The sequence below is a fragment of the Pelodiscus sinensis genome, chromosome 13 (genome assembly GCF_049634645.1).
Source record: "Pelodiscus sinensis isolate JC-2024 chromosome 13, ASM4963464v1, whole genome shotgun sequence".
Taxonomy (NCBI): Eukaryota; Metazoa; Chordata; order Testudines; family Trionychidae; genus Pelodiscus; species Pelodiscus sinensis.
Window position 1 is genome coordinate 13,471,550 of NC_134723.1, and position 18,655 is coordinate 13,490,204.

At 43.1% G+C, this 18,655-nt stretch overlaps 1 protein-coding gene across 2 annotated transcripts in view; it reads right to left on the bottom strand.

Moving 5' to 3' along the window:
• Positions 1-16,706, bottom strand: part of KLHL4 (kelch like family member 4) — an 89,126-nt gene extending 72,420 nt beyond the window's left edge. Inside the window, exon 1 of one of the 2 annotated variants that reach the window (XM_006121432.4) lies at positions 15,993-16,703. In XM_006121432.4, coding sequence (XP_006121494.1) covers positions 15,993-16,411 — 419 coding nt within the window. In that variant the 5' untranslated portion in view covers positions 16,412-16,703. Of the gene's footprint in view, positions 1-15,992 lie in introns of both variants that reach the window. The other variant, XM_014572705.3, reaches the window with a different exon arrangement.
• Positions 16,707-18,655: the final 1,949 nt, after the last annotated feature.

Genomic DNA, 18,655 nt, shown 5'->3' on the forward strand with positions numbered 1-18,655 from the left:
AAGGGCAGGCACCTGCAGGGGATGAACCAGCACCAGAGGAGAGAGGCAGGGCAGGTGTAGAGGGAGGTGTTAGGAGAGGGGATGAGGAGGGGTAACTCACATGATCAGAGTGTGGCTACTGGAGGAGTGGGCACAGGGAGGAGAGAAGGGCTGGCAGAGAGGGGCAGGTCTCAGGAGGGCTGAGGGCAGTGGGGAGAGCAGAGGAGAGTGAGGGGTTGGGGGGGGCAGCAGGCACCAGGGGAGCTGATGGAGCAAGAGGAGGAGATTATGGCAGCAGAGGGAAAAGGGTAGACATTTATAAGATATTTATTAATAACTTGGGTGATATTTATTAAGAACGTATTAGTAATTACTGTTCTTCTTATTATTAGGAATTTATGCCATTAAAAAAACACTTTTTTGGGGGTGGGTGGCGAGTCCCTTTTTTGTCTGGTGAGTAGGGTTTTCCATAATTTGTCGAGCCCTGATAATGTGTATCAGAATTTCAGAAAATTTGAGTGAACACTTGCACTGTGACAACTCATAAAACTCCAACCTGACAGCTTTAAATGCAATTTTTAAAATAAGCTTGTGTCCTAAAAGTCAGAAAATCATAATGTATGTTGCAAAAGATACAAAACTCTAGAGAGATCCCTGCAAACACAAGATATGGTTAGAATATAATTAATCAGTCAGTGCAAGCTAATATTATAAGATACACAGAGCCTGCTGAACAACAGTGTGGGGTTTTTTTCCCGAAAAGGTTTCCCTAGCAACAGAAACTATATGAAAGATTTGAGAATAGCTGTTCTTCCACACTTAGGATTTCATACCTTTTAAGTTGTTCACACATCAGTTTTTGTTTACATCCAGGTAGGTTTTGCCCAATTCTAAAAGGTGCTGAATTTTCATAACTTTCATTAAAAACAACAAGCACTAAAAACACTCAGAGTATGTCTACACTAGCCCCCTAGATCGATCTAGGGAGACTAATGAGGGCAACTGAAATTGCAAATGAAGCGTGGGATTTAAATATCCTGCGCTTGATTTGCATGTTCCAGGCCGGTCGCCATTTTAGAAATTGACTAGCCTGAAGTAACTGCCCGCATCTACACGCAGCAGTGAAACGGGATTCCAAAATAAAGCCCTAACTCGAATTAGCTGGTATTCCTCCTGCAATGAGGTTTTGTGATGCAAAAGTCACTTCACCACAAACATAGCAGAAGTTATCTGCGCTGTTCACACAAGTACGAGGCATCTCTGCTCACTTTGGCTAAACAGAAACGTGTCCCTTTGCAAAATCAAACACTGACAAATAAGAGAGCACGGCACTGTATGATTTCTAGAGCTGATATAGGGCAATTTGTTCAGCAGAGTGATGTAAGCTTCGTTATGATTGCATCATCCATGACTTCTAGGAATAACATGATGCAATTCATATCATGTATGACACAATACCAGCTTCAGATTGCATCATTCATTGTTTTGCCTAAAAAGCAAGTACTGTCCAAACCCAGTCATAGATTTATTCATAGATCCAGTCAAAGATGTATTTTAGTCATTTCTGGTTTAAATTGAGATCCCTTCCCTTTATAACTCACTTATCCTCCGCCATTCGCAAGTCAAGGGTCGTATATACTGACCCAATAGCATATCTTGAAAACTAGAGCCAATCAACAATTTTAAGCATCGTTTCCGTTCTCAGTGACCCAGAATTAGGGGGTATGGAAGTTCCCTCTCTGGCAGACTTTTCAGTTCCACCTTCACAAAGTTCTGCTGGAAAATGGGGTGAGTTGTCTAGTCCATAATATTGGTGAGAACAAGGGGAAGACGTTCCTTCCAGGGTTGAGGGCAGAGACTGAGCAGTTCACAAGGGCCTTTCAGAAACTGTGCAAGGACACCTGTGAGATTCTCTCGTTGGCCTCCCCACAAGGGGGCTGTGCATTGCCTCTCTGTGCCTTTCCTCCCACACCCCTCCCTTCCCTTGCCCTTCCTTCTCCTCTTCCTCCTCCCTTCCTCCATTCCTCACCCCTTCCCCTGTTGATAAAATAAACAAGACCTTTTGTTTTTAACCAGTAAACTCTATTAATTGGGGTAAATAAAATTGGGGAGGCACTAGGGAAAGAACCTGGGAAGGATGATGAAGAGGGAGGAAGAGAGAGGATGGGCGAGGAGAGGCTCAGAGATGGGGCTGGGACTTGCGCCTGTCTTGGGCGGTCCCACCGCCTTGTGTGTGGGCCCTCAGCGGTCACAGCAGGGGGCTGAGGGGAGAAACCAGAAAGGCGGGAACTGGGGTGGGAGCTGAGGCAGGAGCAGGAGTGGGAGAGGGGGCAGCTGCTGGACTGCTCAATAGCTGTGAACATGCAGTCAATGGCAGCCATGTATGCCACATACATGCTGCAGATCTCTTGGGCCAGCTCCTGCCAGGTGGTATGGCCCAGCTCCTGGTCCACTTCCCACCACTGGTCCTGCCACTCCAGAGACCCTGGAGGCCATGCAAGCAGGCAATGTGTTCCTGCTCCAGGTCCACACAGGCTCATCTGTGGCGGTAGCTCCCATGGGTCTAAAAACTGGTACAGGAGGTGTTGTGGCTCACTCACAGCTGGTCCAGCTGTGAAGAACAAAGAGCAGGGTAGTCAGTCCAGGAAACAGGGTGTATGAAGCCAACCCTCATCTCTGAGGCAACACTGAAGGTCAGACAAAGGTGATATAATTGGAGCAAGGACATCTGTGACCTATATAGTGGGCCCCTTCCTGCAGTGGCACAGATGTTTCCAGGGGGAGCCTCACTTTTTCCACATCCCGGGGATAAGTAGACATGGGAAGGTGCCGGCCAGGCTGCTTGGCTTCCCTCCATGCTATGCACACGCTGGGTCTGGCATCGGCAGCAAGCCGCAGGGAGAGGACTTCTATCCCTGCCTGCTGGAGGAGAGGGGGGAAGGGTGGTGAGGGAGGTGTGTATGAGCAGCAGATGATGCCCCACGTGAGTGCATATGTGTGTCCCTTACTGCTGTGCATATGTGTGTCTCTTACTGCTGTGCATATGTGTGTCCCTGACCCCATCTGTCTTATTGGTGGCTTGTAGGGGGCAAGTGTCCCACCTCAGAGTTGGGAGTAAAGCAGGCCTCTCCAGCAACCCTGTGAGCAGAAGCACAAGGGTCCTCTGAAGCAGATTCATAGGAACTGTCTGCTCTGGACTGGCACTCCACATGCTACCATGTGCACAGGCTGCTGTAAAATGCCCAGGCCAATAAGGCCAAGTGAGGAACTCACAGCCCCTCGCTGCCCACTGCCTCCCCTCATGTGTGTCTAGGGAAAGTAGTGGAGCTCACCTGATGAGCCTTCCTCGGCTTCATCCTGGGAGGGTAGTACCAGCTCTAGGGACTGGTTGAGCACCTGTCTGGCAGGCATGATGGTGTCACTGGCCTGGTCCTGCTTCTCTGACTCCTCCTTGGCTTGCCTTCTCAGAGGGTCATGATGGGTCCAGAGTCCACAACAAGGGGGGTACAAGACTGACAACCCTCCAAGATATGGTGGAGCTGGTCAAATTAGGGGCAGGTCTGGGGTCCCCTCCCTGAATGGGAGCTGCACTCCCGGGCCCTTTGGTAAGCCTTCCTGAGCAACTTGATTTTCGTGCACACCTGCTCCTGAGTGAGCATGTGGCCCAGGCTCTTGGCCGTCCAGTTATAGAGCTTGGCATTCATGTCTGGTGCGATGATTCTGATCTAGGATCTCTGCACCTGACCAAGCTGGTGCACGCCACTTCCTCCCCTGGGCAGGGGATTAGGAGCAGCCTGCAGCTTTGCTGGCTGCTGTGGAGGGCTCTGAAGGCATGCTGAGGTCTGCTATGGCAGGAGGAAAGTCAGAGCTAGGTGCTGCTGTGTGGCACAGGGCTAGCAGGTCCTGCTTTGTGCAACAAACCTTTTCCCCTGTGGCTGCAACTTTAAGAGCTGCACGGGGAGAGGAACTATAGAGTTCAGATGAATGTGGACAGAGCGGCCACCAGGGCATCTGTGGGAAGCCCTAGAGGCCACTTATTTCAAAATAACTCCAGATGCCCAATTTGCACACACCCTATTTTGAAATAACTATTTTGGAATAGGTGTTATTCCTCGCAAACTAAGGGTTACAGTATTCCAAATAAGATGTCCATTATTTTGAAATTATTTTGAAACAATGGGCTTCCTGTGTAGGGGCTCACTTTGTTATTTTGAAATAACACTGTTGTATAGATGTGTCTTTAGGGAAGTGGGGCATTGGGGCACCCTGATGGCGCATATCCCATTAGCAGATGTGCAGTTGTATGAGCCTCTGATGTGGTGGCTTATGTGGTTAGGTCCTGTGATTATGTCACTTGTGTAGATGTGTGGACAGAGTTGGCACCTACGTGAGTATGTTTGAGGTGTGATGCATAGTTGCTCCAATCCCACAGAGACAAACACCTACAAGATCTCTATCAGGTATTCTTAAAACTTAAATACCCATATGAGGAAGTAAAAAACAGATTGACAGAGCCAGATGAATTCCCAGGCATCAGCTTCTTCAAAATAGGCCCAACAAACAAAATAACAGAACACCACTAGGTATCACATACAGCCCCCAGCTTAAACCCCTCCAGCGCATCATTAACAACCTATCCCGGAAAATAATTCATCACTCTCACAGGCTTGGGGGACAGGCCAACCCTCATCTACAGACAACCCCCTAACATGAAACAAATTATTTCCAGTAACCACGAATCATACCTCAAACATACTCATCCAGGAGCCCACTCCTGCAAAAAAAAAAAAAAAAAACGCTGCCAGCTCTGTCCACACACCTACACAAGTAACATCTTCACAGGACCTAACCACATAAGCCACCACATCAGAGTCTCATACAACTGCATATCCACTAATGTGATATATGCCATCAAGTGACAGCAGTACCCCTCTGCCATGTATATTGGCCAAACTGGACAGTCTTTACTACACAGGATTAATAGACACAAATCAGATATTCAAAATGGTAACACACAGAAACCTGTTGGAGAACATTTTATCTTGCCTGGGCACTCATTAATGGATTTAAGGTGGTTATTCTATTACAAAACAATTTTAGGAATCAACGAAAGAGAAAATCTGCAGAACTAGCCTTCATATTCAGATCTGAGGTTTTCCCGCACGGCTTAAAGAAATACATGGCCATTATATTCAACACCAAAATGACATCAAAGGCTAAGTATCAGGCACTTACAGCCTATTCTATTAGCCTCATTTAGCAAGGACACTTTAATTGACAGGGTTTTTTTCTCTTTCTTTCTCCACTCGCTCTTCCCTCTTTTTCTGCTTTATATTTCAAAATCTGTGCCCCTTGCTCCATAATATTTGTCATGAGTGAGTTATGCCTATGAAATCTCATGAGATGATTTATATATTTTTGTTAGTTTCTAAGGTGCTACAGGACTATTGTTTTTTTTTAAATCAACATAGTTTAGTAATTAATATTATTCAAATACTTTGCACCTGTGTGTCTTCTTTCATTTAAAGATGGGTGTTTGAAAACACTGATTAATCTGTCCCATGTGCTTGAAAGGTAGGTATTTGAAAGTTACCTTTAACATGGGTAAATTGAGGTACAGAGAAGTTGAATTATTCACTCAAGTTTATAGAGGAAGTCAACAATAAAACTTGTAATAGGCCCTAAGGCCTGGCTACACTACACCAAGAAGGTCAGCTTAAAGTAAGCAACTCCAGCTACATAAAATGTATAGCTAGAGCTGGTTTATCTTAAGACAAGCCTTAGTAGCATCCACACTGTGGGAGACCAATAGGAGCAAACACTCCCATCAACTTCCCTTACTCCTCACAAAGGGAGGAGCACCCGATACCAGTGGGATTTATGGGTCTATACTGGATCCACTAAATTGAACTCCAGAAGATCTGTCTCCAGAACTTTAATCTTCTGGTAATCAGAAGATGTGTCCTAATAGTCTTCATTTAAAATCCTAAATATATCGAAATCAAAAGGAATGGGATCTGCAAAAGAATGTATTCTCTCTGAGGCCTCATGTCAGTTCCACTGTGGATAAATATTTTAAATACAATAAAACCTCAAAGTTATGAATCCTAGAGCTATGAAATGACTAGTCAACCACACACCTCAGTTCAAATCAGAATTACACAATAAAGCAGCAACAGAAGCAAAACAGAAAAAGCCAGTCAACATGGATTCACCAAGGGCAAGTCATGCCTAATTAACCTGATTGCCTTCTATGGCAAGGTAAACTGTTTCTGTGGACATGGGGATGGCAGTGGATGTGATATATCTTAACTTGAGCAAAGCTTTGGATATGGTTTCCCACGGTATTCTTGCCATCAAGTTAAAGAAGTATGGATTGGATAAATGGACTGTAAAGTCGATAGAAACCTGGCTAGATTGTTGGGCTCAATGGGTATCAATAGCTCTGGTGGTGGTTGGTATCAAGGAGAGTGCCCCAAGGGTTGCTTCTATGGCTAGTTTTGTTCAATGTCTTTATTAATGATGTGGATGAGGGGATGAATTGCACCCTCAATAATTTCATGGGTGACAGTAATTTAGGAGGAAAGGTAGATACGTTGGAGCATAGAAATAGAGTCCACCATGACCTAGATAAACTGAAGAATTGGGCCAAAAGACATCTGATGAGTTTCAACAAGGACAAGTGAAGAGTCTTAACTCTCACGTGGAACGGAAGAATGCCAAGCACTGTTACAGGCTGGCTAAATAGCAGATCTGCAAAAAAGAACCAGGGGATTAGAGTGAATGAGAAGCTGGATTCAAGTCAATAGTGTACTCTTGAAGCCAAGAAATCTAATAGCATATTGGTGTGCGTTAGTGGGAACATTCCCAGCAGAGTTAGGGAAGTGATTATTCCCATTTATTTGGCACTCATGAGTCCACCAGTGTTCCCACTAAGCTGTGGGACAGCACAACTTTACAGGTGATTAATCAGCCTTGCCGTGTCAGAGGCTCTGGGCTCCATGCACGGAGCTGACTGATTGAGCAATCACAGGCTGATTAATCACCTGTGAAGCTGTGCAGCCCTGCAGTTTAGAGGGAAACCTGGAGACCACATACGGTGTGTCTAGACTACAGGGTTTTTTTTGAAAAAAGTAGCCTTTTTTCAAAAAAACTTCCCCTACATCTAGACTGCCGCCACGTTCTTTCGAAATTAAAATGAAAGAACGCAGTGGTTTTTTAGACTGTGGTAAACCTCATTTTATGAGGAAGAACTCCTTTTTTCAAAAGTACTCTTTCGAAAAAAGGCACTCTTGAATGCAACCAGGGCTTTTTCAAAAGAGAGCATCCAGACTGCCTGGGTGATCTCCTTCAAAAAAGCGGCTCACTTTCGAAAGAAGTGGTTGCAGTCTAGATGCTCTCTTTCGAAAGAGGCTTTTTGGAAAGATTATTTCAAAAAAGCCTCTCTCAGAATAGGCTTGTAGTCCAGACATAGCCATGGAGTGTTGCATCCAATTCTGGGGCCCCCATTACAGAAAGGATGTGGATGCATTGGAGAAAGTCCAGCAGAGGGCACATGACATATGAGGAGAGGCTAAGCGATTTGGGCTTATTTAGTCTACAGATGAGAAGAGAGTATGTGTGGGAGGGGGCAGGATTTCATAGCAGTCTTTAACTACCTGAAGGGAGGTTCCAAAGAGGACAGAGAAAAGCTCTTCTCAGAAGTGATGGATGTCAGAACAAGGAGCAATGTTCTCAAGTTGCAGTGGGGGAGGTCTAGGCTGGATATTAGGAAAACCTATTTCACTAGCAGGGTGGTGAAGCACTGGAATGGGTTATCTAGGGAGATAGTAGAATCTACATCCCTAGAGGTCAAGTCCCAGCTTTGTCAAAGCCCTAGCTGGGATGATTTAGTTGGGGGTGGTCCTGCTTTGGGCAGAGATTGGACTCTATGACATCCTGAGTTCTCTTCCAGCCCTAGGATTCTGTGGTTTTCACTGGTTTGCTGTGCCTTTTAATAAACAACCTCCAGTCTTGAGTTATAAGTAGCCCTTTCTGTGAGCAATTCACCCTGATTTGACCCTCCTAGCAGTGCCCCAGAATCCTCCTTTATTACAGCTTAACATATTTAAAAATGTTTATACCTCCATGAGGCAAAACATTCGAGACCTGTACTCATTGGTGATGCTCCAGAAAGACCCTGTTCACAACCCCCACAGCTGACACATAGCTCATACTTTCAGTCAGATATGTCTCCTTCTTATAGAAGGAATTGAAATGTAACACCAATGATTCTAGCAACATTAGAGGAGACTTAACCCTCAGTAGACTCTCATTCCTCCCCACTGAACATTTTCTTCTTTTCTCCTTTTGCTCACTCTAGATTCCTGGTCTTTTCTCTCTCTCCCCAAGATAATTCTACCAGGGTTACTGGAGTTTTGAAAGCTATAGCATGCTAAAAAAGAAAGGGACAGAGTCTGTGAGGATTGCTCATGTGGAGAGATAGTAAGAGTTTCCCTTCCATTCCATCGGGGCTCGACTCGATGACCTCCTGAGGTATCTTCCAGCTCTAATATTCTATGATTCAATCTGTTCCTTAGATTCTGATCTAAAAATCCTAAAAGTCCTGTTCTGCACTTGGCACAACTCTCATTAAGATCAGCATGCTCAGTGTAGTCAATGGCTGTGTTCGTGCTTCCAAGTAGAACCAGGATTTGGCTCTATATGGGTGGTGGCTTTCCAATCTTAAAATTATTTTCTGTTTATATAATCTCAGATACTGTTTAGAGAGGAAAAATTGAAACTAACATTTCCTTGAATTCCATCTGAATCATGCAAAATGGAAAACTGCTGTTTACAAACAACAGTTAATATGTTTAAAATGAACTTTCGTCTCAGGTCCATATGATGCATTTGTTTTATCAAAGTTTCTTCAGTTTTTCAGACCTATGTTTGATATCACTTAGTGGTCCCAGAGTTACTGATTCTGAAGAGGATGTTTTTAACTAATTGCAGACACATTTTGACAATTTTATAGTGATGCAAATTAGCACATCTATTTTAATAAAGTGGCAGCACATTACCTTGGGGTGTAGAAGATCTGCATTCAAGAACAGATTTGCACTTTATACAAGAAAGTGTATGTATACTAATTATTGTATATATCCCTCATTGGCAGTCAATAAATAAGTAATACACATCTCTCTATTTAAAGTTCATCCATCTCATGGCATGAATGTCATGCTTCCACTGTTACCTTTCTACTGAATTATTAATCAGAAATAAAGACTGTTTGATGAAATTTTCTCCTTTCACCGGGTCTCAAGGGGCAGCAGCAGCGGTTCCCGCGCTTCTGAGGCTTTGCTCTGGCAAAGCCTCAGAAGCGCGGGAACCCGCCCGGTGCCCCTGGCCTGCTGGAGACGGTCTCCAGCAGACCAGGGGCACCGGAGCAGCTTACGAACGGGGCTTTCTCGCCCCGACTTCCGGGGCGAGAAAGCTCCGTTCGTAAGTGCGGATCCGACATAAGTCGGATCCGCGTAAGTCGGGGACTGCCTGTATGTATTTTATTTTTATTTTCCATTTATAAAATTTCACCCATACATTTTTCTTTATTTAATGCACATATATTTTAGCACATATATTTTAGCAAAGGTATCATATCTTGGTGAGAGAAAATAATATTAAGTACTTCACGGCTCCCATAGGGGGAAAGAAAAAGAGCAGATCTCCTTGTTGTTCATGTCTGCCAGAGCAAGGGGAACTAAAACATATAAGCTACTTCCTTATGTCAACTATTTCCACTGTTTCTCTGAGATAAGTAAGGTACATCTATATAGCAACCTTATTCCAAAATAACAAAGAGCGTGTCTATTCTACAAGCCTTTATTTCAAAATACTGTCAATCTGGAGAACTTCTTATTCCAAGTCATAGTAATCCTCATTCCATGAGTTGTTAGGGAAGTCAATGGAAGAGTGTTCTTTCTTTGACTTCCTGCTACATAGACAGTGCCTAAAGCTGAGTTGTGCTATTTTGATTTCTGCTATACAACTGATCTAGATGAAGTTGAGTAGCTTAATTCGACTTTAGTCATGCTGTGTAGACTTACCCTAAGGGAAGCTGGCTTTGTATAATGGCCATTTCTCACTTCCCTTCTGTACTTTCAAAATTAAACATTTTGTTTTCTTGTTCTGAAACGACTTTTTGAATTTGTGAAAATGAAATATTTTGACTCAAATTGATTTTTCCACAGAATATTCCTTTGCAAAAAACTTCTAAATTTGGGGGATATATGTTTGTAATGAAGCCACATTTTAATATCTTAAATAATCTTAAATCTTGTGTGAAATGAACTTATATCTTCAACACATCTCTACATTTTTTCTCCACTATAATTGTTAGACCTTTGATATCACACTCCGTAGCTCAGATTAATTTCTTTAGGTATTATTGCACCTATGGTATAATTAAGGTTCCCTTTCCAGCCTGTTCAACCCATCAGGAGTAGCTACCAGAAAGATATCTCCCACTGCTGGATTTCTAAAACAAGATATCTTTGCTTTTTTGAGATCAAGACACTCATATTACAGTCTCAAAACCTTTCCATTAGGAAGAATTACACTGCCAAATGCAAGTGGTTTTGACATAGTGTTTATGGTAAAGGTCTTGACATGGCTTCCTGTCCTTTCACATTTATCATAGAGTTCTTACTGTCCCTGGTATAGTCAAAATGTTCCTTAAGATCTCTTCCCCCTCCCCTCTTCTTTATTTCTCCAGCTACAAACAGGGCTTCTGAATCTAGAGTGTAGCGGAGGGATGGTTAGAGACAACGTGATACTTTGTGTTTTGAATACTGAGATTAAAGTAATTTTGTATTCGTTCTGTTTGCTACTTACTAGTATAGTAATTCTATAGCTATGTGACTGCACACTGAGTGGCAAGACACTGCTGTGGAGGCAGTACCCTTCTAAAAGAAGAACTATTGTTGATTACACCTTTTGTATGGATTCAGACACAAACCTGAAAGTTGTGGTATGTTGAGGCAATCTGCCATAGCTTTAACAGTGTAGTAAAATGTATTATGCAGATCCAGAAGACTGGATATTTCAGAAGTGCTGAGCAATGGCAGTTCCCAGTGATTTCAACCGAAATGTTGGCTTCCTAGCATCTCTGGGGGAAAATGAGGCTCTGTATGGTTTAAGATGACTGATTTCAAAGGTACTTTGATAACTAGAGCATTAAAAAGCAGAAAATGTGTGTACAGGTTGAACCTCTCTAGTCTGGCACTATCTGGTCTGGAGACATCTGTGGCCCAGCATCACTGTACTTAGCCAGATGTCAAAGTTTCCAGCAGTCCCATAAGGTTTGTTTACAGCTCTCAATGTTCTGTGCTGTTATCTCGCTGTAACAGCCCAGTCTTTGTAGGGCCCAGTAAGCAGTGGAAGTGTTGGTAATGCAGCTAAAGAATATTGACCTCCCGTGGTCTGGCTTGGAGCAGAGCTGGCCAGCAGCCCATGTGGCACCAGAGCTTGAAGGCGGGGACAGAGCTTATGGGGCAGTGGAACCCTTAGCTGGTGGGACCCCCAGGAGGTCTGATGGGCTGGCAAGTAGCCACAAAGGTAGAGGGGCCACAGGGAGCTCTGGCAGGGCAGCAGGCCTACTGGAAGCTCTGGTGGGGCTATTGCAAGGTCGGTGGGGCTGCCAGGAAATCCAGAGGGGCTGCTACAGCTTGCAGGGTCAGGAACTTTGGCAAGGCTGCCAAAGCTTGTGTAGCCAGGAGATCTGGCTAGGAGTCTACAGGGAGGAACCCAACAAGAAGGTTGGTGCCCCCCCTTCCTTACTCCCTGACTTTCCCTTGTGCAGCAACGGCCTTGTCCAGTACTGGTCAGGTCCCAAGAGTGCTGGACTTCTGCTCTTGCAATAACCACATGAATTACTGTGGTTTCTGTATGGTGTTATATGGAGTGGAAACAATATTTTGGAATTTTTTGATTATGTAAACTGAAATATGAGAGCTTTTTGGATGGTGTAAATTGAGATGTGGGAGCTAAATTTAAACTGCTTGGATGTGTTAAAATTTCTTTTAAGGTATTCCTCCTCCCTCACCCACCCACCCCCGGAAGATTATATATATATAAAACAAGATACATATATATATAAAACAAAGCAGACTTTCTTCTAATGTGTATTTGGAAAAAACACTGCCTTGAATAGCTACATATTTCATCAGAAGCTTATCTCTCTGGGTATGTCTACACTACAAAGTTAATTCGAACTAACGGACGTTAGTTCGAACTAACTTTCATAGGCGCTACACTAGCGCTCCGCTAGTTCGAACTTAATTCGAACTAGCGGAGCGCTTAGTTCGAACTAGAAAAACCTCATTTTACGAGGATTAAGCCTAGTTCGAACTAGATAGTTCGAATTAAGGGGTGTGTAGCCCCTTAATTCGAACTAGTGGGAGGCTAGCCCTCCCCAGGTTTCCCTGGTGGCCACTCTGGCCAACACCAGGGAAACTCGTCTGCCCCCCTCCCGGCCCCGGACCCCTTAAAGGGGCACGGGCTGGCTACGGTGCCCTTGCCAGGTGCAAGCCTGCCAGACCCTGCACCTGGCATAGATCGAGCCACCCACCCGATGCCCCCCAGCCTTCCCCCTCTTCCCAGGACCAGGCTGGCGGCTCCTGGGAGCTTGCCCGGGACCGCAACAGGCGGGCACCCGCCTGGGCTAGTGCTGACATCGTGGACCTCGTCCACGATCTCCGCACTAGGCACAGGAAAGTGGCCATCTAGGGCAGGAGAGCTGCCAGCCTGGCCACCCAGGAGCAGGTGTGCAAGAGAATCAAGGGGGTCCACTGAGACCCCCGACCCTGAGCCCTGAGCTTACAATGGCCGTCCTGGGTCAGACCAAAGGTCCATCTAGCCCAGTAGCCTGTCTGCTGACAGCAGCCAACCCTAGGGACCCTGGAGGGGATGGACGGAAAACAGTGACCAAGCCATTTGTCTCGTGCCATCCCTCTCCAGCCTTCCACACCACTCCTAACCTCTGGGTAATAGTACTCCATGGACCCAACCTCCATGACTTTATCTCACTTTCCTTTAAACTCTGTTCTAGTTCTAGCCTTCACAGCCTCCTGCAGCAAGGAGTTCCACAGGTTGACTCTGTGCTTTGTGAAGAACAACTTTCTGTTACTAGTTTGAAGCCTGCTACCCATTCCTTTCCTTTGGTGTCCTCTAGTCCTTCTTTATGGGAACTAATGAAAAACTTTTCTGTATGTATCCTCTCCACCCAACTCCTGCTTTTAGAGACCTCTATCCTGTCCCCCCTCCGTCTCCTCTTTTCTAAGCTGAAAAGTCCCAGTCTCTTTAGCCTCTCTTCATATGGGACCTGTTCCCAACCTCTGATCATTTTAGTTGCCCTCCCCTCTCCCACCTCCTTTTCCCAGTCTCCCCCAGTTTTGTTCAATAAAGACAGATTCCGTTTTGGAAGACACGTTATCTTTATTTTGTACATCAATAAGAAGGGGGGCTAGGGAAGGGTAAGTGGAAGGAGGTGAGGGAGGAATGGGGCATGAGCCCCTGATGGGGAGGACTGGGCTGGCTCTGTGGGCTTCTGGGGGTGGAAGCTCTCCTGCAGACCCCCAATTGCCCCCTCTCCCCGGATGGCAGCCTGCTGCAAGTGCAGCCGGGATGATGGCCGAGTGATGTGATGTGCCCAGTGTGGGTAGTCCGGGCACTCCAAGCCAGGACTGCTTTGCAAGCGGGGCACCCCTGAGAACTGTCTGTCCGGGGTGGGGGTCGGGACCCTTTAAGCACAGCCCTCGGCAAGCCTGAGACAGCATCTCCACGCTCTAAGTCCTCCTCTGATGCCCTGCCGGCACTGCTTCCAGCCATCCTTAAGCCCTGTTCAGGGTCCACTTAATGTGGACATGCTAGTTCGAATTAGCAAAACACTAATTCAAACTAGTTTTCTAGTCTGGATCAATTAGTTCGAATTAACTAATTCGAACTAAGTTAGTTCGAATTAATGTTGTAGTGTAGTCATTCTCTCTCTCTCTCTCTTTATATATATATATATATATATATATTTATATGAAAAGTTTTTCCTGACTTTGGCTGCATGACATCAAGCTCTCTCCGGTTGGTGAGCATAGTGAGCAGGGGGTGGTGAGCGTAGCAAGCAGGAGGCAGCCCCCAAGTATTTGGAAAAAAGAATGATGCTGTCTCGGTATAAAACATTTCCAAAAGACTGTAACAGGAAAAGAGTCAAGACAGAGGTTTGTTTTCACTTTGTGCACCCATTTATATGCTATATATTTATAGAGAGAGGATTTTTTTAAAGTAAAAAGTAGTCTTTAGTACTTTTACAATTTCTTGAAATGACTCATTGATTGAAAAATTAGGTCATAGAGCCTTGTCAGATAATGATAGAATTTCTATATACAAAAGGGTAAGTATTGTGAATATATTATTTTGAGAGACAGATCCTTAATAACATCTCTAATTGAATTTGATCAATTCATTTTCTTCTTTATTTCATAGGGACAGAATGCTGAAATATGTATTTTTTAATGGTGCTCCATGTAGTTTCATAAAAGTCAGTGGACACTCCTCTGATGAAATACATGTTTTGTTGGTAATGTTTTCATTCACATAGTTTCTCAGCAAATATATACTTTCACTAAATTTTTAGGAAACTTTGACATAACTTTTGCAAATAGTTAATATTATCTCAGCAACACATGTTGTGAATTTAGGTTTAAGATTATAATTTTTACAAAATAATGACCAAGCTAACGTGTTTTCATCTAAGTTTATTTGACCTGATTGCTCTTGAAATTTCAGTAATTTGTTTACATACACTATTCCCTATTTGATTTTGTTTTGTTATTAATTTCTATAATAAACACTGCCTGCAAGGATGCTAGTTGAAATGAAGTTTCAGGATAAGAAAATTCAGAATTCATCTTCTTTTGTACAAACATATTTAAGGAATCACAGACGTCCTATATGCCAAATATCACAATTTGAACAAATAATTGCTAAAAACACACAAACTATCAACTGTGTCTTCCTGCCAGAAAGTGTCTATAAGTAAACTAGTTTTGCATTTTCATTGCAGTGTAAAGATCCTCAATTTTCCTGTTAGCGATAAAAAACACAAAATACAACAAATGCATTGCCACATTAAAATCTACATTTCATTGAATCTCATTTTATGGGGAATTGTCCAAGCCTGGATAAAATTATTTGCATGCATATAAATAATGTTGGTATGTGCTTAGAAAAAATCAACAAAAATAAAATAATAATATTACCTGTCACTCTCAAATGACTTGTATAAATACCTTAGCCTCCGGTACTAACATTTAAAAAATAACTCATACCCTGTGCTTTCTGTATTAAGATCTCATAGCTGTAAGTAACATTTTATTACCTGAGATTGCAGAGAGTATTTAGTTTCTCACTGTAGCAAATTAGCTGTGAAGGTAATACGATTTGAAATGGACCTTTTAAAAGCCAGGCCAAGTAGCTCTCTTTCCACATTGTTCAAGGTTAATTATATTTATCAAGGAGGCAGTAAAAAGGGGCAGTGGAGATGCTAACAGATTGATGGGAACAACCAATTGGTGGTACATTTCCAACATTTTCTGTTTCTCAAAGTTGTACTTATTGATAAAATCAGAATGTGGACTGTGGTGAATTATTTTTGTTGTGTTTATGCATAAGAAATTAGGACAACAAATTAACATGCTTTTCAGAGCTGCTGTATTCATAACAAGAATCTGTGGCAGATTTTATTAATTAGTGGATAAATGTGAAAAAATGTGAAGCATAAATATTTATAAAAATGCAGAGCAAGGTTCACATTCATTTTGAATGCTTTTTTGTTTAGAAATACTCTTTCAATTATCAGTAATATTTTACATTGCACATTCAAAGAAAGTAGTAGGCAACTCTAGTTAAAAACAAAAGACATTATTTAGCAATAATTTGGATAGGAATATATCCTTTATAGTGCAGACATCTAAAACTCCTACCTCTCAGTGGATTCATCTGTATTTTCATCTGTGATCATTTGCAATTCCTGTATGTTTTTACTTGAATCTTCTTTGACACAATTTTCATCCGTGCTAGCTTTGGGGATATGCTCATTTGCTTGCAGCTGTTCTATCAGGCTTTGTTGATGCCAGGTTTCAATAGAACGGTGGTGCACAGGGGTTGGACCTGGCACTGGTGCCGGTATATTCTGGTGGACAGGGCTGTTGTTTTTCTTCAGTCCATTTCTGTCCCGAGAGTGGCTCTTCAACCTATTCTGAACTGGTGTGCCTCTATGCTCATATCCTTCCTGAAGGCAGCTTCCAGTGCCTGTGGAAGCTTGTGAGGGGTGACTGAACCACCTCCAGCGTAGCCTTAGGATCTGTTTCACATCAAACTCTTTCTTTCCAGAAACTGACATTTTTGCAGGAAAAGAGAACAAAAGCCTATTCTTTTAGAAAGGAAATGGATTCTTTGTTATCGCTTGTATTCCAGTGCCTCTTCTTAAGAAAAGACAACAAAAGAACAAATACCAGTAGCCCTCTTTTTTCTGACTAATACACTGCTAGCACCTCAAGCCAATGCTAAGCTGCTGCTAACAGTATAGGTGGGAATCCATACTGACAGGATGCTGAGGTCAGACCTTAAACAAGTAAATCAGCTTAGCACAGGAAAGCAGCTACCATACCACTACCCAGTTGCTAAGCTTACATACTGACAGCACTATAGCACAGCCTCCCAGATATAACCTACTCTCACATGATCCTGGGGGATCTTAGGCAGCAACTTAAGATTCAGGGAAGCACATACAAATAAAGCAGTAAAATGTTGTTTCCTATGAGATTTTGCATGAAGCCTGGTAATAAATAATACTGTATTTCACTACAAAATTATGAAAGGTGAACTATTTATGTGGGTTTTGCTAATGATTTACTGTGAAAGTATCGTGTAGCTCCCATTTTCCTTAATAGGTTTACCACATTTATTGCAGTAGAACTCACTTTAGTATGTGACATTTCTATAAATAGCCTTACGTTTCAAGGTGCTTACCTAAGGAAAATGAAAGCATTTAAAATACATTGTGCTGTAGTGTATGAAATATTTTCTTAACTAGGGGTGGCATTTCTTGTATCATTAACTAAATATGGGTTCAAAAAAAGAGTGTTATAAAAATCAGAGTAGAAACCTTCCCTAAATGATGATATCTGTGAAAAACATAATGCTTCCTGGCTAAGTGCCTATGTAAACATGCCCTTGCCCTTTTTACAGTCTCTGCAAAAGAGTGGGATTTTTTTTAAACCATTCTTTTGATAGTGTGCATCAAAACATGTTTTTAACAAAATTCATTGTATCATCAAGATTATTAGATGAGCATTAAATGTACAGAACTGAGTGAAGTGTATTATAAATATTGAATACTAATGCACATTATGTTGTAGCACAAAAAAGTAATAGTATTAGAAAAAAACACTCAGTTTGTCTGTCATGGAAGTATCTTATGCAGAGTTATCTGTGTTTTCTAAATACTCTTTCAAATAACTGTTAGTGGAATTCAAACCTCTAAAGAATGAGGTTCAGTTTGGATAAGTTCTGAAAAATGTGGATACTGATCCAAAGTTAATGGAGCATTTTCCCCTATACCCAGTATTTTTGCTCTCTCCCCTCTGACCTACCTTTACTGTTCTCCATTTTCCTACTATTTCTCTGTTTTGATCTGCAAAATGCCACTGTCCAACAAAGCTCAGATTCTCAAATCCATTTTCCCTTTCTCCTCTTTGGAGTCAGGGAGCCATCCAGACTTCATTTAAGTTGGGCTTGAGGTTTCATACCTGTTCACATCATCCATGCCAAATACAGACAGTATCCTGGGATGGAGCAGTTTGAGATTAATTAGGAGACAGAGGGAAAAAAGAGTCTGAGTGAAAAGGAAGAAGTGAAATAATGAATAAACCAGAGGGTGGTTTAGGTATATGTGGGTGGGGAAAGAAATTATTTGCAGGTGCAGTGCTTAGGGAATCTATCTGTATAATCTAGGTTGTTCGTATTACAACACTGTTATGACATTTTGTATTGTGGAATGCCTCTCTGTCTCTATGTCCAGTTGCTGGCAAGGGTACATTACATTGTTTACACAGCAATGGTATGCTGTGAGGACTTAAGGAACCCCTACTCAGATGGAAACACCAGAATTACAATGTGCTGGCCAGATCTGGGGACCTCCCTCAACTTGTTTGAAAGAAGGGCAGAAATGCAAAAATCCCAAATGAGAGAAAGAGGGCAAAGCAGGAGTTTAAAAGGGACTCAGAGTGGAGTCGGAGAGCCACACTGGAAGTTTTGGGCAGGAAATGAAAAGGGGCGGACTAGGCAAGGTCAGAGAAGGCGAGCTGAGGAAGAAGGTTCCTTGTTTCAGTGAGTGCATATGTCCATTACATTAGGTGTGTGCCTGGGGTGGGAGTGGGGGCACAGAATTGCCAGGCCCCTGGGCAAGGAATCAGAGACTGGCTCCATGCTCCTGAATGAGGAGAAGCAGAAGGGTCAGGACTGGGGGAAGTTAGCCTTCAGGTCTGCCCAAAGCATTCTGCACTCCCCCTCCTCCCCCAGACCTCAGTGCTTTCTAGAGCATAACGTGTACTGCCCTGGCAGCAACATTAAAGGCCTGGGGCTT